General features: G+C 46.7%; 1 protein-coding gene across 1 annotated transcript in view; it reads right to left on the bottom strand.

The window, feature by feature from the left end:
- The window catches only part of LOC115091562 (transient receptor potential cation channel subfamily M member 2-like), a 246,883-nt gene that overhangs the window by 192,757 nt on the left and 26,788 nt on the right, over positions 1-27,338 (bottom strand). The window contains exons 5-6 of the mRNA XM_029601742.1: positions 15,538-15,704; positions 12,607-12,787 (exon numbers count right to left, since the gene is read on the bottom strand). Of these exons, the coding sequence (XP_029457602.1) occupies positions 12,607-12,787; positions 15,538-15,704 (348 nt within the window). The remainder of the gene's footprint in view (positions 1-12,606; positions 12,788-15,537; positions 15,705-27,338) is intronic.

Here is a 27,338-nt window from a genome sequence, read left to right as displayed (position 1 = left end):
GCTATTCCAGTACTGAGACCTTCACACGCAGCCCTGCTAGTGCACCTCACTCCTGCCCTGCAGCACCTCCTGCTATTCCAGTACTGAGACCCTCACACACAGTTCTAATGCTCCTCACTCCTGCCCTGCACTATCCACTGCTATTCCAGTACTGAGACCTTCACACACAGCTCTAATGCTCCTCACTCCTGTCCTGCACTATCCACTGCTATTCCAGTACTGAGACCCTCACACACAGCTCTAATGTTCCTCACTCCTGCCCTGCAGCACCCCCTGCTATTCCAGTACTGAGACCCTCACACACAGTTCTAATGCACCTCACTCCTGCCCTGCACTACCCACTGCTATTCCAGTACTGAGACCTCACACACAGCTCTGCCAATGCACCTCACTCCTGCCCTGCAGCACCCCCTGCTATTCCAGTACTGAGACCCTCACACACAGTTCTAATGCTCCTCACTCCTGTCCTGCACTACCCACTGCTATTCCAGTACTGAGACCTTCACACACAGCTCTGCCAATGCTCCTCACTCCTGTTCTGCACTATTCACTGCTATTCCAGTACTGAGACCTTCACACACAGTTCTAATGCACCTCACTCCTGCCCTGCACTACCCACTGCTATTCCAGTACTGAGACCTTCACACACAGTTCTAATGCTCCTCACTCCTGCCCTGCACTACCCACTGCTATTCCAGTACTGAGACCCTCACACACAGCTCTGCCAATGCACCTCACTCCTGTCCTGCACTACCCACTGCTATTCCAGTACTGAGACCTTCACACACAGTTCTAATGCTCCTCACTCCTGCCCTGCACTACCCACTGCTATTCCAGTACTGAGAACCCCATACACAGCTCTGCCAGTGAGCTTCACTCCTAGCTTGGCAAGAAACAGGATGAGGATAGGAGGCATGGACAAAGAGAAGGCAGAAAACACTATAATAAGACAGCGTGGATGGGGTGGGGGAAGATGAAGGGCAACTGCAAGGCAGAACATGACAATAAAATTGACGTCAAGACACAGCAGGACAGTGTGGAGAGAAAGAAAGAAGCAGAGCCCAGTCCTGTTTGGGCAGAAGATAGACGTTTCCCCGTTCTCAGCATCTCTCTCTCTCTCTCTCTCATCTGAACGTTAAGAATGCTCAAGATCTGAAAACTCACCTTCTTTGTTTAATCTCCTTTCTTCTGAACCTCCCCCCCCCCCCCCCCCCCCATGCTACTATTTAAGTAAACTGCAGCAGAGAAAAAGAAGAGGACAATGCAGCTCTGTAACATGAACTGCCAGCCCAGGAAATCCAGAATGAGATAGAAAAGGTTGCCAGACCCCTTACTGTGAAGGTGCTTAAATGACCATTGAATAGATGAGTCAGAGACTCAGATAGGGAAATGCATGTCACAGCCCCCTTAACGACTGTTACTTGCAGTGAAATATCACTTTAAATCATACAGAACTATGACTGGAAAGGTCCTACATTGGAGAATTCTGAATGAGAGAAGGATTTATGAGAAAAATATACTGAAAAATAGTCCTAGGAAGCAAACAGATTCTCACCCTAACAAGGGGAGTCAGACCCTTGGGTACCCAGTTATCAGACAAAAGAAAAATAAACCAGGCAAGATGGAAGAGGGTGCTCACATTCTCTTCACATGGTCCTGCCTGAATCTTGGCCATTTTGCTGAGAGAAGGTGACCCATCCAGGCTGGGTAGCAGCGAATGACTGGCCATGAGCTTAGTTGTTGCGACCGTCACTTCCCGACGGCTTCACTCCACCTACCTTTCCTTTTCTGCGGCTCCTCCTGCTCTTCACAGACGCCTGGCCACCGCAGCGTCCGCCTGCCGTCCACTCCGGCATCCCCGGACCGGCTTGGGCGCTGCCTCCCGCCATGTTCTTCAGGTACCTTAGGGCATGCGCACCGCGCAGCCCTCATTCTTATTTCCTCATTGGCGCATTCCTCAGGGATGTCCCCCTGTGATGACGTCACACTGCCCGGATAATTAAGCCTACACTTTATTGCTAGCCATGGAGTTAGGAAGGGGAATGCTACGGATGGGATTTGCTCTCCGTACCCAGCTACTCTACCTCTCCAACTTCCATTGGACTCTTTCTGCTAACGGGGTACCCGATCCACGGGGGACTCTTTTGCTTCTTTCAGGTCGCTATCAGGTAACCGGTACTCGCTCCTCGAGGGCCCATGTTCCCTGACCTGCTGCCTGCATCTATCTCCTCTTCTACTTGGAAGAATTCGCTACAGACACCATCAGTGAGTACTCCCATCATCCACTCCTTAGAGCTGTCTCCCTGGAACCAGGTACTCGCTCCTGGAGGGCCTGCCTCCGTTCCAGCACCAGTGCCATTTCCTACGTGGAACTGCTGTGTGAGTACTTGCCAACGAGTTTCTGCTCCCAGGGATCTGGTACTCACTCCTCGAGGGCCAGCTCTCCCTATGTCTAGGCTTCTCCATATTTGGGACTCTGTGAATGTTCTATTGCACTCATTCTCTCAGTTCTCTCCACCACAGCACTGCTACCGGAGGAACCACCGTTACAGCACCTGGGGAATACTAGCCCAGCCGGGCTACATCTTCTACTCACTACTGCCACCTCTGGTGGCTTCTCAAACTGTCTAAATAAAGAACTATCTGTGTTTGTGTGTCCAGAGCTGAGCCTGACCTGTGGCCCTCACGGGACTTCCCCCATGGGCATGGTCAGCTGCCCCAGTGTCCAAGGGTCCAACCAAACCTCACTAATTATAACAGATTGCTAACTCCATGGATCCGGCACAGCTCAATGCCCTGCAGGCCATTCTGGGCCTGACCTTGCGCATAGCTGAACAACAAGCAACATAAAATTTAACTAGGAACTGATCAAAATTACGACTGTGCCATAAGGCTGAAACTGAACACTGAACCTCCTAAAGGACGTGTCTATCCACTCTCTTTAATAGAGAATAAGTCTATGTCCAAGTACATCGAGGAGAATTTACAGAAAGGATTCATTATACCATCAAAGTCTCCAGCCGGTGCAGGCTTCTTCTTTGTGGGGAAGAAGGACAGTACTTTACGTCCTTGTATCGACTATCGAGGTCTGAACGAGATCACAATCAAAGACCGATATCCCCTGCCTTTAATCTCAGAGCTGTTCGACCGACTTCAAGGTGCCAAGATATTCTCAAAAATTGCCTGAAGGGAGCCTATAACTTAGTTCGCATTGGCAGTGGCGACGAATGGAAAACAGCCTTAAACACTTGAGATGGTCAGTTCGAGTACTTAGTAATGCCCTTCAGCCTGTGCAATACATCAGCCTATCATCCTCAATCAAATGGCCATACAGAATGGATGAATAGGACCCTGAAACAGTTCATTCGGGCCTATGTGAGTTGCCGTCAGAATAACAGAGACGAAATGTTACCATGGGCTGAATTTGTCATTAATTCTCATCCAGCATCATCCACTGGATCAACACCTTTTGAAGTTGTATATGGACGTTCACCATCACCGCCACTTCCACTGAAGTTCTCAGTGATGTCCCCAGCAGCTCAATACACTGCTGATGATATCCATCAATTATGGACTCAGACGTAAGAAATGCTACTCAAAGCGAGTGATCGAGCCAAAAGGTTTTATTACGCTCACCATTCCAAAGCGCCTGTCTTTCAACCTGGTGATAAAGTCTGGCTATCCACTAAGCACCTTAGACTGAAGTTACCCTCCACTCAATTTGCTCCTCACTACGTTGGACCATTTCCAATCCTCCGACGTCTTGGCAACATCACTTACAATCTGAAGCTACCACCTGGATTAAACATCCACAACACTTTCCATGTTTTACTTTTGAAACCATTCATTCTCAGTGAGTTCTCTTCCAAGTCTCAGGAACCATCTCCCATCAATGCAGAAGACGACCTAGAATACAAGGTCAAAGCCGTCCTTGATGTCTGAAGATGAGGCAAAACTTGGGAATACCTTCTTTCATGGGAAGGTTTTGGCTCCAAAGACAATTCTTGGGAGCCTCTGGCTAATATCCTTGACAAAGAGATGCTCCATCAGTTTCATCTCTCGTATCCTTGGAAACTAAGACCTGGTACCCGCAGAGGAGACCGCCCTTTGAAGGGGGGTACTGTTGTGACCGTCACTTCCCGATGGCTTCACTCTGCCTACCTTTCCTTTTCTGTGGCTCCTCCTGCTCTTCACGGATGCCTGGCCACCGCGGCGTCTGCCTGCTGTCCTCTCCAGCGTCCCCAGACCGGCTTGGGCGCTGCCTCCCACCATGTTCTTCAGGTACCTTAGGGCACGCGGCCCTCGTTCTTATTTCTTCATTGGCGTGTTCCTCAGAGGCGTCCCCCTGTGATGACATCACACTGCCCGGATATTTAAGCCTACACTTTATTGCTAGCCGTTCAGTTAGCAAGGAGATTCTTAAGGATGGGATTCGCTCTTCGTACCCAGCTACTCTGCCTCTCCAACTTCCATTGGACTCTTTCTGCTAACGGGGTACCCGCTCCTCGGGGGACTCTTGCTTTTTTCAGGTCGCTATCAGTTAACCAGTACTCGCTCCTCAAGGGCCCATGTTCCCTGACCTGCTGCCTGCATCTATCTCCTCTTCTACTTGGAAGAATTCGTTACAGACACCATCAGTGAGTACTACTATCATCCACTCCTCAGAGCTGTCTCCCTGGAACAAGGTACTCGCTCCTCGAGGGCCTGTCTCTGTTCCAGCGCCAGTGCCATCTCCTACGTGGAACCGCTGTGTGAGTACTTTGCCAACAAGTCTCCCTGCTCCCAGGGATCTGGCACTCACTCCTCGAGGGCCAGCTCTCCCTATCTCGGGGCTTCTCCATATTTGGGACTCTGTGATTGTTCTATTGTACTCGTTATCTCAGTTCTCTCCACTACAGCACTGCTTCCGGAGGAACCGCTATTCCAGTACCTGGGGAATACTAGTCCAGATGGGCTACATCTTCTACTCACTACTGCCACCTCTGGTATTTTCTCAAACTGTCTAAATAAAGATACATCTGTTTTTGTGTGTCCAAGAGCTGAGCCTGACCTGTGGCCCCTCATGGGACTTCCCGCCATGGGCGTGGTCAGCTGCCACAGTCAAGAGTCCACCCAAACCTCACTAATTATAACATTAGTGGCGCTGCAATCACTAAAAGCTGAGACTGTGGAGGGCCTGAATCACTGAACAGTAAACAAGCCATGTGCCTAATGGAGCTTTAAACCATAGCCAGTAAAAGCCCTCCTACCAAGGGAGAGGCACTGAAGGACAGTGGCAGATCCAGAGATCGAGCAGTCCCTCAGGAGGATGTGGACCCTTGTGGCAGATTGAGCAGTCCCCCAGGAAAGCATAGACCCCAGCAGCAGATTCAGTGGTCCCCCAGGAGGGTGTGGACTCCAGAAGCAATTCAAGCGGTCCCAACAGGAGGGTGAAGACCCCAGCAGCATTTCATGAGGTGGAGTTGGACCCTCCAAGAGGCTGTGGACCCCAGGGACATACAGGGAGGTGGAGTCCAGTCCTCAGGAGGATGTAGACCCCAGCATTGGCCTGGAGCTTTCAGCAGAGTGGAAGTAGCACCGAGAAGATGGCAGCAGTTTAGATACAACAGACCCCCCCCCCCCCCAGGCCAATACTGCACACCAGCCGCATCTTTTCACAAGGGTGAGACTTGGGATAAAAGGGGGAGGATAATAATAATAATACTTGTTCAAGCGGGAATGTAAGAGGTCCCTTTTATTCTATATGGTGGTATATTGTGAGAGCCAACAACCCCAAATTGCCAAATATTAAATGTTCTTACTACCTTGTAGAATTGTATATAGTTGTGAGGCCTGACACTATTAACCATGAGTAGATAAGTGTGCTGCTTGACATCCTATTAGTGATGTACATAGTCATGTAGAAATGTATATAGTTGTGTGGCCTGAGACTATTGACCACGAGTAGATAAGTGTGCTGCTTGACATCCTATTAGCAATGTACATAATTGTGTGTCCTGAGACTATTAACCATGAGTAGATAAGTGTGCTGCTTGACATCCTATTAGTGATGTACATAGTCATGTAGAAATGTATATAGTTGTGTGGCCTGAGACTATTAACCATGAGTAGATAAGTGTGCTGCATGACATCCTATTAGCGATGTACATAGTCATGTAGAAATATATATAGTTGTGTGGCCTGAGACTATTAACCACGAGTAGATAAGTGTGCTGTTTGACATCCTATTAGTGATGTACATAGTCATGTAGAAATGTATATAGTTGTGTGGCCTGAGACTATTAACCATGAGTAGATAAGTGTGCTGTTTGACATCCTATTAGTGATGTACATAGTCATGTAGAAATGTATATAGTTGTGTGGCCTGAGACTATTAACCATGAGTAGATAAGTGTGCTGCTTGACATCCTATTGGTGATGTACATAGTCATGTAGAAATATATATAGTTGTGTGGCCTGAGACTATAACCATAAGTAGATAAGTGTGCTGCTTGACATCCCATTAGCCATATACATAGTCATGTAGAAATGTATATAGTTGTGTGGCCTGAGACTATTAACCATGAGTAGATAAGTGTGCTGCATGACATCCTATTAGCGATGTACATAGTCATGTAGAAATATATATAGTTGTGTGGCCTGAGACTATTAACCATGAGTAGATAAGTGTGCTGTTTGACATCCTATTAGTGATGTACATAGTCATGTAGAAATGTATATAGTTGTGTGGCCTGAGACTATTGACCATGAGTAGATAAGTGTGCTGCATGACATCCTATTAGTGATGTACATAGTCATGTAGAAATGTATATAGTTGTGTGGCCTGAGATTATTCACCATGAGTAGATAAGTGTGCTGCATGACATCCTATTAGTGATGTACATAGTCATGTAGAAATGTATACAGTTGTGTGGCCTGAGACTATTAACCATGAGTAGATAAGTGTGCTGTTTGACATCCTATTAGTGATGTACATAGTCATGTAGAAATGTATATAGTTGTGTGGCCTGAGACTATTAACCATGAGTAGATAAGTGTGCTGCATGACATCCTATTAGTGATGTACATAGTCATGTAGAAATGTATACAGTTGTGTGGCCTGAGACTATTAACCATGAGTAGATAAGTGTGCTGTTTGACATCCTATTAGTGATGTACATAGTCATGTAGAAATGTATATAGTTGTGTGGCCTGAGACTATTAACCATGAGTAGATAAGTGTGCTGCATGACATCCTATTAGTGATGTACATAGTCATGTAGAAATGTATACAGTTGTGTGGCCTGAGACTATTAACCATGAGTAGATAAGTGTGCTGCTTGACATCCTATTAGTGATGTACATAGTCATGTAGAAATGTATATAGTTGTGTGGCCTGAGACTATAACCATAAGTAGATAAGTGTGCTGCTTGACATCCTATTAGTGATATACATAGTCATGTAGAACTGTATATAGTTGTGTGACCTGAGACTATTCACCATGAGTAGATAAGTGTGCTGTTTGACATCCTATTAGTGATGTACATAGTCATGTAGAAATGTATATAGTTGTGTGGCCTGAGACTATTAACCATGAGTAGATAAGTGTGCTGCTTGACATCCTATTAGTGATGTACATAGTCATGTAGAAATGTATATAGTTGTGTGGCCTGAGACTATAACCATAAGTAGATAAGTGTGCTGCTTGACATCCTATTAGTGATGTACATAGTCATGTAGAACTGTATATAGTTGTGTGGCCTGAGACTATTAACCATGAGTAGATAAGTGTGCTGTTTGACATCCTATTAGTGATGTACATAGTCATGTAGAAATGTATATAGTTGTGTGGCCTGAGACTATTAACCATGAGTAGATAAGTGTGCTGCTTGACATCCTATTAGTGATGTACATAGTCATGTAGAAATGTATATAGTTGTGTGGCCTGAGACTATAACCATAAGTAGATAAGTGTGCTGCTTGACATCCTATTAGTGATGTACATAGTCATGTAGAACTGTATATAATTGTGTGTCCTGAGACTATTCACCATGAGTAGATAAGTGTGCTGCTTGACATCCTATTAGTGATGTACATAGTCATGTAGAAATGTATACAGTTGTGTGGCCTGAGACTATTAACCATGAGTAGATAAGTGTGCTGCATGACATCCTATTAGTGATGTACATAGTCATGTAGAAATGTATATAGTTGTGTGGCCTGAGACTATAACCATGAGTAGATAAGTGTGCTGCATGACATCCTATTAGTGATGTACATAGTCATGTAGAAATGTATATAGTTGTGTGGCCTGAGACTATAACCATGAGTAGATAAGTGTGCTGCTTGACATCCTATTAGTGATGTACATAGTCATGTAGAAATGTATACAGTTGTGTGGCCTGAGACTATTAACCATGAGTAGATAAGTGTGCTGCATGACATCCTATTAGTGATGTACATAGTCATGTAGAAATGTATATAGTTGTGTGGCCTGAGACTATAACCATGAGTAGATAAGTGTGCTGCATGACATCCTATTAGTGATGTACATAGTCATGTAGAAATGTATATAGTTGTGTGGCCTGAGACTATAACCATGAGTAGATAAGTGTGCTGCTTGACATCCTATTAGTGATGTACATAGTCATGTAGAAATGTATACAGTTGTGTGGCCTGAGACTATTAACCATGAGTAGATAAGTGTGCTGCATGACATCCTATTAGTGATGTACATAGTCATGTAGAAATGTATACAGTTGTGTGGCCTGAGACTATTAACCATGAGTAGATAAGTGTGCTGCATGACATCCTATTAGTGATGTACATAGTCATGTAGAAATGTATATAATTGTGTGTCCTGAGACTATTCACCATGAGTAGATAAGTGTGCTGCTTGACATCCTATTAGCCATGTACATGGTCATGTAGAAATGTATATAGTTGTGTGGCCTGAGACTATAACCATAAGTAGATAAGTGTGCTGCTTGACATCCTATTAGTGACGTACATAGTCATGTAGAAATGTATATACTTATATAGTCTAATAAACCTGTATATATTTGTACATACTGCCAGCCTTGTTCACAGTCCCATTTGTTTTCTGGGGTGATTAGAGGGAAATCCCATCCATTAGCACCTTTTTGTTCAAGTGGAGGCACCCGGTGCCAAGAACGTGAGGAGCAACGGAGTCTGCCCTAAGGGGGGCTCCTGCCAGGTCGGTCCCAGATCCAGGAATGCCCTGCGAGGTAAGTGGTCAAGGGGGCATTACTCTTTCTTTATTTGCATGGAATAAAAGCCAGCAGCAATCCCAGATTGCTTAAGACATTGACAAAGTGAGGACTGGCTCATTATGTCAAGGCTGGAGCTGCAGCCCTCCATGTGAGGCAGAGGCCCGCCAGCATCAGCTGTCAAAGGGTTTTGCTGCATAACTGCGGGGCTCATGCACTAAGTCAGGGCATTTTTCCCCAAGGGAGTTAAAACCACCCCAAACACACATGAAGGAGACACTGGGCCTGTGGGGTCATCATCACTGGAAGGGGCCAGCCCGAGACTAGTGGAAGAATCCAGGTGTCTGCATAGACCCTCTCTCCCACCCCCACCCCTCTCTTGAAAGTGGTCCATCTCCTCCCCCTGAGTGAAGGACATCTGGCCCCACCCCTGGACCCCCGAAATCAAAATATCATCCCTGGTGATCCAGTGGGGCCCCCATGGCCCAGCTCCCCCCTTACTCAAACAGCCAACCCTGGTAGTCGAGTGGCGCTTGCATTGATCTTAAAAAGTTAATTTTCTTAAATTTACAAAACATGGGGAAGGGTAGGGTGGGACGGGGTCTATGCAGACTTCTGGAGTTTTGCACTACTTTTGGGGGAGGGGTCATTGGCCACTTTTAGGCTACACCCTGGAAGCATCAGGATGTGTGTTAGTGTCCCAGTGCTAAAACTCCAGTTATAGCTAACTTGATATCAAATAACGTGATTTGTGAACTTGTCGGCAAGCTGCATTATTTGATTTGCGTAGTTTAGGGTAGTTATGGCATGATTAGCATGCATTTGAATACATTTGCATGCTAATTGACATTTAAATATGTGCAGTGCAAGGGCTTGAATATCTCACGTTATCCCTGCATTGCTGCATTTACCATGCAAAAAACTAAGCCTGGCTTAGTGAATAATGAGCTCCTTTGGGAGGTAAGTGACTAAACCGAACCCTTTGAAAGCTGAGCTGGGCACAGCAGCTACCTTTAGCCTCCAAAAAAGTGGGGTTAGGGCAATGGAGAAATTTAGGGAGCTGGAGCTGATTCCAAGCGCAGGCCAGCAAATCTCGGTTTAAATCTGGCCACATTAACTCTGCTCCTGGAGCCAGCAATCCACTCCCTTCCTCCCACCAGAGCAGAAAAAGGTTCAGTGAACACACAGCCAGCCTGATCCTCCTCCCCCAAACCCAAATTCTACAAAAGTTGTGTGCACAGAGCTACATGTGCCCAAATCCTCTCGCACACTGCCTTCCTCCCTACAGGCCCAGCATCCAGCGGTGCCCTGCTACATCCAGCACTAGCACCCTGCTACATCCAGCACTAGCACCCTGCTACATCCAGCTCTAGCACCCTGCTACATCCAGCACTAGCACCCTGCTACATCCAGCACTAGCGCCCTGCTACATCCAGCACTAGCATCCTGCTATATCCAGCTCTAGCACCCTGCTACATCCAGCACTAGCACCCTGCTACATCATCCAGCACTAGCACCCTGCTACATCCAGCTCTAGCACCCTGCTACATCCAGCACTAGCGCCCTGCTACATCCAGCACTAGCATCCTGCTATATCCAGCTCTAGCACCCTGCTACATCCAGCACTAGCACCCTGCTACATCATCCAGCACTAGCACCCTGCTACATCCAGCTCTAGCACCCTGCTACATCCAGCACTAGCACCCTGCTACATCCAGCTCTAGCACCCTGCTACATCCAGCACTAGCACCCTGCTACATCATCCAGCACTAGCATCCTGCTACATCCAGCTCTAGCACCCTGCTACATCCAGCTCTAGCACCCTGCTACATCCAGCACTAGCACCCTGCTACATCATCCAGCACTAGCACCCTGCTACAACCAGCACTAGCACCCTGCTACATCATCCAGCACTAGCACCCTGCTACATCCAGCACTAGCATCCTGCTACATCCAGCACTAGCACCCTGCTACATCCAGCACTAGCACCCTGCTACATCATCCAGCACTAGCACCCTGCTACATCCAGCTCTAGCACCCTGCTACATCCGGCACTAGCACCCTGCTACATCATCCAGCACTAGCATCCTGCTACATCCAGCTCTAGCACCCTGCTACATCATCCAGCTCTAGCACCCTGCTACATCATCCAGCTCTAGCATCCTGCTACATCCAGCTCTAGCATCCTGCTACATCCAGCACTAGCACCCTGCTACATCATCCAGCACTAGCACCCTGCTACAACCAGCACTAGCACCCTGCTACATCATCCAGCACTAGCACCCTGCTACATCCAGCACTAGCATCCTGCTACATCCAGCTCTAGCACCCTGCTACATCCAACACTAGCCTCCTGCTACATCCAGCACTAGCACCCTGCTACATCCAGTTCTAGCACCCTGCTACATCCAGCACTAGCACCCTGCTACATCCAGCTCTAGCACCCTGCTACATCCAGCTCTAGCACCCTGTTACATCCAGCACTAGCATCCTGCTACATCCAGCACTAGCCTCCTGCTACATCCAGCATTAGCACCCTGCTACATCCAGCTCTAGCACCCTGCTACATCCAGCACTAGCATCCTGCTACATCCAGCACTAGCGCCCTGCTACATCCAGCACTAGCGCCCTGTTACATCCAGCACTAGCACCCTGCTACATCCAGCTCTAGCATCGCAGCAATGCCGGTCCCGTCCGGTAGGAGGTATAAGACTGCGTCCCCCTGCTGGATTAGCGCTGAGATCATTTGCAGGAGGTGCTGGAGGCATTGTGGGTGGGAGGTGTTAGGCTCATACCTGGGAACTTTTGAATCCTGCTCACCCTGAGGTTTCTCAAGATTAGGTAGCAGCCATTTATCACCATCATTAATTATCATTCATATATTCATAATCATCGGTTTAATCAACAATTCATCACTATTATTCAATTCACTATTATTCAATCAGTATCAATATTTAATATTAATCATCAATGAAGACCAATGAAACCCACCCACATTTTCGGAGTCTGCAAGCTAAATCCGGAGAGTTCCCAGATACGGTGATCGGGGACAATTTTTTAAGGCTTTAGGAGGAAGGGAGATGAGGGTGCCTGTGCTGATCAGGCAGGAGGGAGGGCATCACTGACTTACGGGTGTGGTGCCTGACAGACGTTAGTTGACTAGCGCGGATGTCCAACGTTAGCCAGCTAAGTTCATCACCCGAAGCCTGAGGGCCTGTGTCTAGCTGGATAAATTGTAAGCAGGTACATGCAGGCTGAATTTCGGCAGAAAATCCGTCCGGCTAGGACTAGGTGGAAATATGAAGCCGGACAGATTTTAGCTCACTATTATTTTAAATCGATTGGTCTATGGTCAGAACAAGACTTGAGTCTCCACACGTCTGGCTCTGATTTTACCTCCTTTCTGCATTGTCTGCTCAGAGATGAATTTTTCCAGCTTGGTCCTCAGTGAGATTTCTACCCCATATCTGCCGTGAGTCCCATCATCCACCAGAATGAAGTGAGAGTGGTTAATGTCCAGACAGCAAAGGTGACCCTGGTTCTCCACGTCTAGGAGGTAGCGGGCCGGGAGCCCCTCCTGCCAATGTCCAGACGGGGAAACAAAGTGAAGGGTTAGGTAAGTACAAGTGCCACAGAAAACTGCCCCGTCCCAGGAGCGCCCCCTACAGGGTCAGGATGAAAAGCACTCCTCATCCTCCATCTCATTGGTAAAATAATCAGAAGAGAGTTAATATTATCAAGACTTTCAGACTTATGTACATAACAGATGATGGCAGATAAAGAGCAATTGACCTATCCAGAGTGACCATTGATTGTATCCCCACACTGTTAAGGATCTATCCCAAATGCAGCTGATACACCCCTCTGGTTACAGCTAATGACGCTGGCCTAATACCTGCCGATAGGATGTGCCTGGCTTGGAGTTACAATGACAAATGACCAGACATGGAGAGTCAAACAGAATGACGGTTTATAAAATGAATGGATGTCCAAAGGTCAGAAGATGGCTTATGAGCAGAAAAGCCCTGGTCTTGGGGGGCGGGGAAGGGGGATCTAACAGAACAGGAAAAGGTGAAATTCTTCTAAGCATGGATCATGAGCAGGATCTGGAGTGATTGTATCTCATGCCAAACAGGTGGATAAAGCGATGGTAAAAGCCAGAAAGCTGCTTGGCTGCACAGGGAGAGGAATGGGCAGCAGAAAAAGGGAGGAGATGCTGCTCCTGTACAGGTCCCTGGTGAGACCTCACTGGGAATACTGAGTACAATTCTGGAGACCCCACCTTCAAAAGGATAGAAACAGGATGGAGTCGCTCCAGAGGGGGAGGCTGCTAACATGGGCAGTGGTCTTCATTCTATGGCACACGGGGAGAGACTTAAAGATCTAAAGATGATGCACCCTGGAGGAAAGGGGAGATAGGATAGAGACAGTCAAATATCCCAAAGGTTTCCATGCACAGGGGATGAGCCTTTTTCAATGGAAAGGAAGCTCTAGAATGAGGGGTCATGAGATGAGGGTGAAAGGGGGCAGACTCAGGAGTAATCTTAGGAAATATTTCTTTACAGAGAGGGTGGTGGATGCATGGAACAGCCTCCCAGTGGAGCTGGTGGAGACAAGGACAATATCTGAATTCAGGAAAGCAGGGGATAAATACAGGGGATCTCTAAGGAAGTGATGGGAATTATAGTGCTAAATTAATTGGACGGATGGGCAGACTGGCTGGGCCTTACGGTCTTTTTCTGCCATCATGTTTCTGTGTTTCTCTGTGATAAAATTCACTTTTACAGGAAGATGTGGAAAATATGTGGAGGAATTTAGCAAAGCTTGAGGAACCTCCTAGGATCTGCAGCTAAGATTTAATGTTAAAAAATGCAGAGTAATGCATTTACAGGCCGATACAGTAAAGTGCGGCTGCGGTTACCCCGCTCCTAACCCGCTTTCTACTCACAATTTGGCCGCGTTAGTCCAACCTGCGATTCACTATCCCTTTTAACCCATCCTTACCGCTTCTTTAAATCAACGAGTAACCCTTTCCGCCCGCGGCATGTATATCAGATGTAAATGCTCCGATTAGCTATTCCCTCCCATACAGTAACGCGTGCCCTGATTATCGCTTTTTAAACCTGCAGTTTTGCCGCGCGTTTAACCTGCTAACTTACCACCTACCCTTACCCCTGCGTTAGTGTGGAGCATCTGGCAAGCCGAGATGAAATTTCACGGGCTATGGAGCAGCCCCAGCCAGCCCCGCTCCACTGCCTGACCCCCTAACTCCCCGGGACAAGACCGAGCAAACTTTCTGCCAGCCCCCGCTCACCTGCCCTGGCCGCGTCCATCTCCCATCTCCCACGCTGACAGCTCCGGAGCAGCCCCAGTCCTCTCTCCCCTCCTCCCGGGGACAGCCGGCGGCGAGAGCGGCTTCAGCAGCCCGGGGCGGATCGGGCGCTCCCCATGGCTCCCTATTCTCTAAAATGTAATGAGTGCACGCCGTGACCTCGGACATCGCACACCGTGACCTGAGCGCCTGGCTGGACGTCCGAGGTCACGGCGTGCACTCATTACATTTTAGAGAATAGGGAGCCATGGGGAGCGCCCGATCCGCCCCGGGCTGCTGAAGCCGCTCTTGCCGCCGGCTGTCCCCGGGAGGAGGGGAGAGAGGACTGGGGCTGCTCTGGAGATGTCAGCGCAGGAGATCGGAATCCATGGATGCGGCCAGAGCAGGTGAGCGGGGGCTGGCGGAAAGTTTGGAGGGCGTTAGGGGGTCAGTTAGGGGGTCAGTCAGCCCTTCTCCTGTATCCACTTCCTGGTACCTGTCATTTGAAATGACAGGTACCAGCGCACCCAGGATACTGTATAGGCGCTGTATAGCGCCTATACAGTAAAATGGATTGCGCTTCCTGGACACGGGTTGGACGCAGCTTGCATTTGCATGCCATTTAAATACAGTATCGAGCGGTATGTGTTTCAAACCGTGCGTGCGGCAAACGCGGGTGCGCCCGGCACTAACGCAGCTCTTCCTACCGCACCTTACTGTATCGGCCCATTAGGATGCAAAAACCCAAGGGAAAGGTGCAGTATTGGGGGCGGAAATCTTCTATCCACAAAGGATGCGCAGGATCTGGGGGTGATCGTATCTGATAGAGGGGATATTTATGGGAGTGGTGGGGATTGCAGAGCTGAGCAGTTTTGAGGCTGCAGGATGCTTTTCTGCCTTCATTCTTTCATGTTTCTATGAGTCTCCCTTCTCTTTTACCAATGGGAGCCAGGAGTCTCCCTCCCTCGTTACCAGCGTCTTCGCCCTCCCTCTGGATCAGCACCCGTCTGACTCACCGCACCGCTGATCAGGCTGCTGCGGTTGTGCACGACACCCCAGGTTGTTATTCCAATAACAACAACCTCGCTGTCCTTGTATCCACTGCTGATGCTGAAGTCTCGCACAGCCTCGCCAACGTGCTTCATGACTCCAGCGTGGGTCCCTCCCGTGATGATCCAGGCTCCTGCAGATACAAGAGCAATGAAAGGGTCCTGCTGTCACGTGATCTGCTCTGCCGGTTCTGGAGCAAACTGGACCTCTTACAGGACACAGAGCTGCTCCTGGGCAGAGGGAGGAAGCCCCCACCCCACAGTGGATGCTGCCCAGGTTATCTCTATATTTTGGTATTTTTGTGGCGCTCTTCAGCAGAGTGGGAGGAAGGGCGGGGCCGGAGCAGAAACAAGGAGTCCTGGGGGAAGTTGTTTAAAAAAAAAGAAAATACATCAGGCCTATAAGAAAGAAAAGTCAGAGCTACCAACCGCAACTCAACAATATGCAAAAGTGAACAAAGCAAAGGCAGGATTTCTTGTTCTGAGCTCACATGCAGTGCACAAGCCTAAGGGATGCAAGATAGGAAAGTCTAGGAAGAGACAGAATATTACGGAGAAGCGTTTCTCAGCTTCTCAGCCACTGCAAAAATGAAACGACTTCCTCCTTTTACAGTCCAAGAAAGACCCTAAACGGCCAGGATGAAAGAAGACGTAATTGTAGCCTTAGAGGGATGTGATAGAAACATCTCTGCCCCCAAGCCTGCTGGTCTTAAAGCTTTCTCCTCGCCCGCCCTTCCTTACATAAATCTGGGAAGAGCCAGAATTGTCTCTTCCTACAGAATGAGTGCACCACTCTCTCACATCTTCTCCAAACTCAAACTGGGCTCCTCCTGGAGCTCATGAAAAACTATTCAATCCAAACCATCTTCACATTGTGGATTCTGTGGAGGAATGACTAAACTCCAGTTATTTCTGCTGACTTTCACCTTTATTGCTGTAAGACAAGAAGACAGATCTGCCAAGAGAAAGATGGAGTCTCTTCTATACAACTGGAAACGCTCTCTGCCCAGTGGGGAAGGCCCTTATATAATGTTCATTACAGGCATAGATCCTGACTTTCAGTGCAGGCGTATGTCTATGTAAGGAAAACCTCAGCCTCACAATTATAAAAACCTTCTACAAAACACACATTTATTGCACTCCTCTTCACCTATGTTTCAAAGGCCTGAGGAAACAGGCCTCACCATTTGCCTGAAGGATGATCGGATAAGCCGCTTTGGCTAATAAATAGAGTGATGCTGTCCCTGTGCAGGAGCCCAGTCTGAAGCAGCAAGGTAACCATGAACAGCTGGCCAGGGAAGGGTTCTCCGTTAACTGAGGAGATAGTAACTGGCTTCTCCAGGCTCAATGTCAGAATGTTGAACTGGCATACCAGTATTTCGTCAATGAAGTTACCTCGGGCCCCAGAATCCAGGAAGGTCTCTGTATGCATCTCGGTATCATCAGAGGTGAGGCTGATTGGCACAAATAATCGAGGAGAGGATGAGGGCCAGCCTAGAATTGCTTCTCCAACCAACCCTAGGTTTGGAAGTTTCCCACCTTCTCGGGACAATGGCCTACAAAGTGCCCCTGAGCGGCACAATAGAGGCAGAGGTTGAATTGCTTGCATCTTTGCTTCTGTGAGAAGGGCCCTGTTAAGTTGCATAGGCTTTTCAGTGGAGGAAGCAGGCATGGCATCCATGGTAGGAATCAGAGGACACTGAAATTTGGGTGCCAGCCTGAAATGCAGTCGAGAAGCCTCCCTATCCTGGGTGCGCTCTTGGAAAGAGAGGTCCACACCAATGGCAAGCACAATGAGATCCTCCAGTCTGGGACCAGGTCCCAGCCAGCTAGCTCATCTTTGATGTGCTCCACAATACCTGCCAAAAAATGGCAGTCAGATAGTCTTCATCGCAATGAGGTTAGTGTATGGAAGTGAATGGTATAATCTCTAACTGTATAGGTGCTTTGCCTGACACAGAGTAATTCAGTGGCAGCTGAGGAGGACCAGCCAGGTTCAACTAAAATTTTCCAGAACTGCTTAGAGAATTGTCCAGATTCATTCTTTTCCCATAGTGGTGAAGCCCAGGCTAAGGTGGATCCAACCAGGAGAGAGAGAAAATAAATGTCACCTTGGTCCGGTCTGAAGGGAACTTGGTGACCTGTAGCTCAAAGTGCATCATGGACTGATTAATAAAGCCTCTGTAAGTCCTGGGATCCCTGTCATATCTGGGCAGCTGAGATGTCATACCAGTGCAGCTGGAGGAGGTGCTGGTGCAGCTACAAGTACATGGACTTGCATGGAGTCCATTTGGGCCCTGAGACCTCAGAATATGCCAGTCATACGGTTTAGCTGGTCTTGCTATTGCTGGACTTGGAGAGCCAACCCTAAAATAGCCTGAACCAGGGAGTCCACTGAGCTCATGGCCTCAGCAGTCTGACATGGATGTGAGCCCTTGGGCTGTGGTGTGGTTGATTCAGTCTAGCAGGCAAACCCACCGTGTCCCAGCCGACAGCAGATGGACTTCCTCTTACAAGGACTGGCTCTGGGGCCTCATTTCCTGCAGGTTGAGCCCTTGGGTTCCAGGAGCCAGCAGGTCTTAGGCAAGGGTCCTGTAAGTAATGGCCAGGCAAGGATGAATAGTAGGCCAAGGTCAGGGCAGGCAGGGAGTAAGCAGTTTTGAGGTCCAGGCAGAGGTTGGGGCAGGCAAAGATCAGGCAGCATTGAGGACCAAACCGAAGTCAAACCAGGAGTCATGCAGAGACGCATAAGACCACAGCAGGACATGAAGGGACCAAGATACAACAGGGGTAGGCAAGGCAAGGCAATGATAAGACAAGGCAGGGCAACGACAAGGCAAGCCCAGAAAATGGTCAACAAGATCTTTTGCAATGTACTGTACACCTGCATGGTTGTATACCTGGATGACATACTGATCTTTTCCCAGACTTTGAGTTCTCATCAAAGAGATATTTGCACCATCATGCAATGCCTACGTGAGAATAATCTCTACACCAAACTGGGAAGATGTCTCTTTAAAAAAGAGGCGCTCCCCTTCCTTGGGTACTTAGTCTAACGAGACGGATTTTGGATGGACCCTGGTAAGGTAAAAGCCGTCATGGGTTGGTCTCACCCTGTGGGGCTCCGGGACCTACAAAGAATTATGGGGTTTGCTAAATATTACTACCAGTTTAATTCAAACTATTCCATGGCAGCGCCCCTTACTGCTCTTACCGCAAGGGTGCTAACACCAAAGACTGGTCACCGGAAGCTACTAGAAATTAAAGAAAACCTTTGCTGACAAGCCTTGCCTATGTCATCCAGATCCCATAAGGGTAAGGGCTATCCTGAGCCAACACACTCCTGAAGGGATATTTTATCTGTGTTCCTTCTTTACTAAGAAGTCCTCTTCTGCCGAATGCAACTATAGAACTGGAGATCGAGAGCTCTTGGCAGTCAAACTAGCTCTTGATGAACAGTGCCATCTTCTCGAGGAAGCTCAACACCGCATCACTATATACATGGACCACAAGAACCTTGAACATCTACATCATGCTCAGCATTTCAATTCCGAAACAGGCCCATTGGTCTTTGTTCTTTACTTGCTTTGATTTTGCGTTACAATATCGCATGGCACTCAAGAATCAATGAGCATATGCCCTCTCTCACTCTTTTCAGACCAAGGATGTTCTAGAGTCTCATAGGCACATCGATCCCACTAAGATACTCCTGGCCACCATGGTTCCCATCCCTCCAGGGAAGATGGTAGTACCTTCCAGATTGCTTGAGAACATGTTGAAATGGACCCATGATTTCCATGTAGCGGAATACCTTAGATGGGCACAAACTCTTGAATTGCTTCAACAGCATTATTGGTGGCCTTAAATGAAGCAAACAGAAGCAAGACAGACCAGTCACCTTAGCTTGAAGATATTTATTGGCACATATATATTTAAACAGAGCCCAACTCTGGACGAGTTTCGCACAATAGCTGCATCAGGGGCTTTTTTTTTTTTTAATTTTTAAATCGGTATGATTCAATTTTGCTAGATGTAATTTCTGATCTTTTTTATCACTAGATAGGTTTCTGGCAAGATTCAACTCCAAATATTGTGCTTTTGTCAACTCTGCCATTCAAAAGATTTTGCACAACAAAAAGTATCTCCACCATAGCTTTGAATGGCAGAGTTGACAAAAGCACAATATTTGGAGTTGAATCTTGCCAGAAACCTATCTAGTGATAAAAAAGATCAGAAATTGTATCTAGCAAAATGGATTCATACTGATTTAAATAAAAAAAAAAAAAAAAGCCCCTGATGCAGCTGTTGTGCGAAACTCGGCCAGAGTTGGGCTCTGTTTAAATATATGTGCCAATAAATATCTTCAAGCTAACGCGACTGGTCTGTCTTGCTTCTGTTTGCCTTCTGGCTTCAACAGACCATCTTCCGGTCTGCTTTGTGGGACCATCCCTTAAATGAAGCAAGACATCGAAGCCTATGTCAACTCATGTCCCACCTGTGGGCTGTTACAGCTGCTGCCAGTCCCCAGGGAACTCTGGACCCACATATCCATGGACTTTATCATGGACATCCCTGTCTCTAATGGTGCCACCGTGATACAGGTGGTGATTGATCGACTTTCAAAGATGGCACACTTCATCCCATTATCAGGTCTTCCTTCCACCCTGGAATTAGTACATCTCTTCATCTTCCATGCCTTTCACCTACATGGATTATCAAAGCAAATACTATTGGACAGAGTTCAGTTCACCGTGCGATACTGGCGCTCTTTCTGCAAAAGATTTGGTACCACGACTATAAAATGGTCTAATACCCGTAAGGCAATGGGCAAGCAGAGCACACCAACTGCACCCTTAAAATCTTTCTCCACTCTTATGCCAATGAGCACCAGGACAACTGGACCGTCCCTCCTACCTCGGGCTGAATTCTCCTATAACAATCACATCAATGCAGACACTAGCTCCTCTCCTCTCCAGCTGGTTTACGGAAAACAGCCTCTGCCTCCTCTGCCACTGCCCATGGCAGTTCCTTCACCAGCGGCTCAACTCTCAGCCCAGGAATTGCATGAATTAAGGGGAACAGAGCAATCAGTTGATTGAGAAAGCCACCACCACAGCCAAGAAAATGATAGATGCCCAAAAGAGGCTAGCTCCCCAATTCAAGATAGATGAGAAGGTTTGGCTAAGTACCTGACACTTACACCTACGGCTTCCCTCAATGCATTTGGCACCACGTTTTATTGGGCCTTTTTCAATGTTATGACAAGTGGGCCTTGTCACGAACCAGCTAAAGCTACCACCTATATTAAAGATCCACAATGTGTTTCATGTCTCTTTGCTTAAGCCAGTAATGCTTTCCTGGCTCTCCAGATTGCTGCTGATGGAGATGAAATATGTGAAGTCCAAGAAGTCCTGGATTCCTGTTGGAGGGGCAAAAGGTCGAGTATTTGATCTCTTGGAAGAACCATGGCCCTTTTGAAGGACTTTAATCAGTGGTACTCCAGGAACCCAAAGCCACAGGGAAAGGCTTATGAGGGGGTGATACTGTTGCGTTGGGAGGCTCGCAGGCTGCTGTTATGAACTGCTACTCTTACCTCCCTGGCCAGGCCAGCCCCGCTGCCTCCCAGCATGGCAAATGCTGCAGACACACCAGCGAGCTCCAAGCAGCAGAACACCACCAGCCTCTCACGCCACATCTAATATCAGCCTATTTAGTGGGCCTGCGGTGGAAAAAAGCCCTGCAGTGCTCCTTAATTACATCAAAAGGTTAGCCCTATAAAGGACCCTCTCTGTCTCTCCCTCACTGCCTCAGCAACAGGTCCACCTACTTTGCAGTGCATGTTGCTTCTTTGTTGCCCAGCCTATTCCAGTGTTCATTGCTCAGCCTGTTCCAGTGTTCATTGTCCTACCTGCTTCCGCCTTGCCTGCCTGCCTCAAGACCTATCCATCTCCCTTTCTGTTCCTCGGACAGATACCTGATCTTAACCTTTGCCTGGACACTTGAAATACCTGAACTTGGCCTGCCTTTTACCCTTGCCTGGACACTCGATATGTCTGAATGCTGCCTGCTTCTGACCACCACCTGGATGCTTGTTATGCTTGATCACTACCTGCCTATGACCCTAGCCTGGCCTTGGACCACATCTCCAGTCATCAGCAGAGACCCTCTCTTAAGTCTTTCTGGCCTCAGCACCCAAAGGCTCAAGGGAAATGTAGGCTGGTAGAGGTGAAGCTCCGGACAGTTCTCTGCTTTGCCTTGGTTCGCCAGCTGGTGGTGAGAACCTGCAGGGCTCCTCCTTTCAGGAAAAGCCAATCTCACCTCAGCCCAAGAGTCCACAGACACAACAGAAAGGAATAACCTATTGATTTTCTCTAGTACCTATAGGTCAATTCCTAAAATTGTGCCAGCTATGCTCTGAAAAAAATGACTTTAAAATTCAAGCAAAAGAGCTGAGTACAAGGTTACTAGAATGAGGCTATTCTTTTTCAGTGATCAAACATGCTTATAAAAGTCTTTACTGCACAGACAACATCGCTGCTGTTGATTACTATTAAAGCTTATAGCTCTAATATGGTGTGTTGAGCGCCATTAATAGCAGCAATTCTTCACAATAATTAGCCAGTTTTACAACAACATACTCCAATGATTGCTTACACAAGAGGGAAAAATGTCAGGTACTACATAGTGAAGTCCCACCTTACAGCATTAGATTAGCCAGTACCGAGGGCACCAGCAGGACATTCACTGCGTGGACACTGTTTCTTTTGGGACCAGACCTTCACCGGCACCTCCTGGGAGGATCCAGTTTCCAATAAAAATAAGTCACATTACACAGTTCCACAGCTGGTAGAACTATCCATGTCCAAAGCATTGCATAGGGAGAACCAAGAAAATGATCAAAACCCAGCTAGTGGACACAGAAGCTGTAGTAAAACATAAAAAGTACAAGCTCCTACTGTACAACATTGTATACATCTCAGTCATGATTTCCGGGAACTGTAATGTGGCGTTCTTGAATAGGCCACCTGGGCCCATTTCGGAATCTGATATTCACCTGGTCTATGTGTACCATTATGATTTAAAAAATTAGGAGGATCATATCTATGATTCCTGACTAGGAAATTGTTTGTAGGTCAAAGGACTATTTTCCCCTAAGTAAGGATTCGAAATTGGACAATAGTCTGCTATTATAGTATTAGCTGGCCAATTTCTGGGATAATCATATATCATAATGTAACAATGTGCAAACTCCTGATAACACTGTAGTTGTGTAAGTCCATTACGTGTCCTAATGTTTTGGCATCTATAAGGATTATTGTTGATATGGCCAGAACCCTTTCTTTCACCACTATGGGGTATGGATAAGGCTGAAAATTCAGTCCTTATGAGGCAGGTGAAAACTTAATGTCTACAGGCGACTGATTCATATGTAATTCTCTTTTTCGTCTGTGTGTGGGTGTTAATGTATCGGTCTGATTTTTCAATAACCAATCAATTAACTGTCCGGGCTGATCAATCACAGCTTTCCACTGCAAACAAAAAATAACCCCTAGGACTATGCTGAAGATCATAATTAGAGCTAAACCTAAACCAGCATTAATAATGTAACTCTTGGGAATGCTGTACACAAGAAATGAATTACAGTAGGTTTTGTTATTAAGGTTTCTGGAGGCATAGGAATCTCAACAGATATGGAACCAGGGCCGGTCAATGAAGCTTCAGGAGTTATCAGCCCCATTTCCACGTGTTCCTGCCTCTTTCGCCTGTTCTGCCACCACATCCACTCTTGGATTGTCATTGCCATCCTGAACAACCTGCTGTTGAAATGGAGTAATTTTCAAATTGTCAATTGATATAATCCGTTCCTATCCTTTCTTGTCCAAAATCACTACCATTCTGGGGTTTATAACTTTAAAAACAGGAGCGGGTTTATGCCAATGTGGGCGTAGAGGTCAAAGAGTAGACATCCTATCCTGGGCAAGAGGGGGGTGGTGAAACGTCACCATCAGTCAGGGAAGTCTGCAACTCCTGCAAGAGAGACAGACAAACCTGAGGGTGGGATTAGGCGGGCAAGAAATCCAAAGAGGTATTAACATCAACACCAAACATTTTCTTATATGGTGTAATCCCCTCCTAGTCAGGTGAATTATTCAGACCAAATTGTACCACAGGAATGAAAGGAAACCACTGCAAGTCACGAGCTCGTTTTAGGTCAGAATGTTTCCTCTCCAGCTTGCCACTGCTTTGGGGATGGTAGGGGGCGCACTGTATTCCACAGTGATGCCTATCACTTCTGCCCAGGACCGAAATGTTTGTGAAGAAAAGACAGGACCCCCCTCAGAGAGCAGGATTTTTGGAACAGCAAGTGCATCCAATAAATTGAGAGCCTCACAGGTGTGTTTTGCAGAGGTAAAATGATTGGGGTATAACCAACAAAACACCGTACACTGGTGAACACATTCCAGTGCATGACGTTTCCCATGAAATGGTGGTAATGGTCCTATATGATTGATATATATGTGATCATAAGGATCATATATGATTATATATATCATAAAGATTATGATCATAAGGCACTTTTGGTCATGTATTTGGATTTACCAATAAGCAAGATTCACATTTAGCTAGTACACTCTGTACCATTTTAGCCATATTAGGCCACCAATGTCGAACCCTTAGCTGTGATAGTGTGGCAGTCTTACCACCATGGAGGTGACCTAAAGAGAAATGTGCATTTTAACCAGTCCAAACCATGCTTTTATGGGAGGTACAATTCATAATCCCTCAGGCTTTAAAACATGATACACCCCACTTTTTACCTCATAGGAGTAGCCTTTAGGATAACCTCAAAGATTCTGCCGCAGCATATCTATGACTTGATCGATTTCCTGATCGAGACCTGGCATATAGGTAATAACCATCCCTTTGATTGCATTTGCAGTGGCCTGAGCTTAACTGTCTGCAAGGGAGTTCCCACTGTGTGTGGGGAAGTCCCAGGAGCTCTGTGCCCTGGCTCATGGATAACCTGTATATCCGGACACTGTAAAAATAGCTCAGGGTTATTTTTCCACATAGCTGTATGCTGTAGGCATTTACGTTTGGCCGTAACAAAACCATTAGATATCCAAGTAGGCAGATCATAGTTAAAAGATTATGCTAAATACATGCTGTCTGTGATAATCAATAGAGGTTTAAGCTCTTTCTGAGCCTGTCTGAATCCAAAATTAAAAGCTGAAATCCCTGCATATTGAGCTGTTTCCATTGTTTTCTGACCTGGAAATCTGGGGTGAACTTGCCTAGCACTATTCCCATTCCAGCAGCGTTATGTTTAGCAGAATCATGTGACTTGATGGCTGAGCCATCTGTGTAAAAAACTGATCCATATTTTACTAGAGAATAGAGAGGTATAAATTATTATCTCCCGTCACTTCTTCTACAGCGTCAGGGAGTGAGTGCAGGCCTGCCAAGGAGGTGTCATAATGAAATATCAGCTGTGGATCTTCAAAGAGAGCCAGCCATTTCAGCCACCTGCATCGCAAAGCCTTTTGGACACAAACTGAATGACCTTGCAGCTGTGCAGGCGAGATTAATGGGGTAGCAGATAAATATTTTCTGTCCCTGTGCTAGATCTCTACCCTTCAAAATACCTTTAAAAATAGCTGCCATTAAATTTTCTACTAGGGAAAACTTTTTCTGAGCTGGAGTAAATAACCAGGATGCAAACTGTACTAAAGGTCCTGTAACATGGTTTTAGAAACATATATATCCGGCTGTATCTGAAATATATACTACCATTCATAATGCTTGAGCAGAATCACACTCCAAAAGCACAGCAGCCTGATTCAAATCATCAGTCAGGGATGTTAAACATGCCTGCGCTTCTAGAGTCCAATTAATTAGCGGTCCTCCCTTAGCATCAGTTCAAATTCTATAAGGAGGAGCTATTTTCACTGAAAAATCCTGTAGAAAACTTCTACCAAAATTTAAAACCCCCAATATTGATTGTAATTGCTTCAGTGTGGTTGGAGGCGGCAGCTGAATCATTCTTCAATGCTGGTGGTTAGAGCTCTGCCTTCTTTTTATATTGTGAATCTCAAAACATCTACCACACGTTTTCCTATAGAAGATTTTTTTAAGGGAGACAACATATCCAGCATCTCTTAAAATTAACCAGACTTGTGATAAAGTTTCTAAATGCTCAATTTCAGTGGGAGGAGCTCTTTTTCTTAAAAACCTAGTTACTTGGAACAGGGTAGAGTTAAGCCCTAAATAATGGCTCATCAATTCAGGGGTGGGCCGGCTCTTCAACTGGAAGTCACTGCGCAGGGCTGTCCAGTTTCAGGTGATCTGGAAAATATTACTTTTACAATTCAGCATGGGGGATGGGCTACGGGCGAACGATATTTAACTATTGAAATACGTACCCAAGATACTGCTCAGCAGCACCCGGCACAATCACAAATACCTACTCGGAGAATAGTAGATAGACACGTAAATAGATATGATTCTATAATTACTACTGCCGAGTCAGGCTGGCTAAGGGGGGGTCGTTAGATTTTTCTGCCTCAATTAACAGGCACAGACCGATTGCTAGTGAACCTTGGATGCCAGGAGATACCGTCTCAGAAGGATACTCCCCAGATACAGCAGTTGAGGTGGCTAATTTAAATGCTGACCAGTGTAGAACTGAAATAGCATTAATGAGAAGTATTATAGGAGATATGATGAGGTCGGTAGTAGGATCAGCCGCTGTCAGGCATGCTGCTGCTGCACCGGCTTTAATTGCCACATTACCTATTTCTCAAATAAGGGCTGTTATTGGATCAACACCCACTAATTATAGGGATAGTGTGGTATGGCTAGGGAATAAGATTGCTGGAATTGAAGGTGTCGTGAGTGTTAATAACCCTGACAGCAGATGGAGAATAATTAATGCACTGGTTCCCAGCACATGTGCATTGACTCCGTTAGAAGCAGCTACATGGAATACAGCTATTTCAGCTTTATATACAAAGTCAATGGGTGTAGTTCCTATGTCCAGGCTTGAGGACACCCTAAGAATGATATATCAGAAGAATGGGCTAGCCCTAGCCTTTAAAATGGGCCTAATATTTACCCAAGGAAGTTTTGGGATTGTTTGGGATATACTGAGAAGTGTAATTGATTCCCCGCATTAAGGAATATGCCACAGATGCAGAAAAAACAGGACACATGGAAAAGATACTGTCAGAAGTATTTCACATTTTTGATCTTGACCCTTTGGGTCACTCACATGGCGAGTTTTCCGGGGAGGAACCAGGATCTAGGGGATATAATAATCAACCCAGAAGGTGAGATCAGTGGCAAGGACTGAAGCCAGAGGTGTCGTATGACCAACAGCCCAGGAAGCATAGAGACCGACCCTGGGAGATTAAACCACGGTACATCTGAAATAAAACCCTCAACAAGATATGATCTTCACCCTAGGGAATGTGCCCCCAGTGATACGGAGCTGATCCTGGGTACCAACCTCCATTGTACAGGCGATATTCAGATAATCGTCCCCCGGCATCCCAAACCAGAATTCAACAGCCCACTTCTACTTGGCCCAAACCAAACCATCCCCGAAGATAGGTTCGAAAACAGGGACACAAGGAAGCACTGGTCCCAAGCCTACTGCAAAGGTCCAGAAAATTAAAACTACACCAGAAAGGACTATTAGCGAAGAATAATAGACTGTGACATGTGTAAATATGGGAACCATTCAGCTTTGGGACATTATGATACAA

Source organism: Rhinatrema bivittatum, chromosome 5, assembly GCF_901001135.1.
Source record: "Rhinatrema bivittatum chromosome 5, aRhiBiv1.1, whole genome shotgun sequence".
NCBI classification, from domain to species: Eukaryota; Metazoa; Chordata; class Amphibia; order Gymnophiona; family Rhinatrematidae; genus Rhinatrema; species Rhinatrema bivittatum.
The sequence above is the reverse complement of the archived record's forward strand: the minus strand, read 5'-3'. Positions and strand labels throughout refer to the sequence as shown.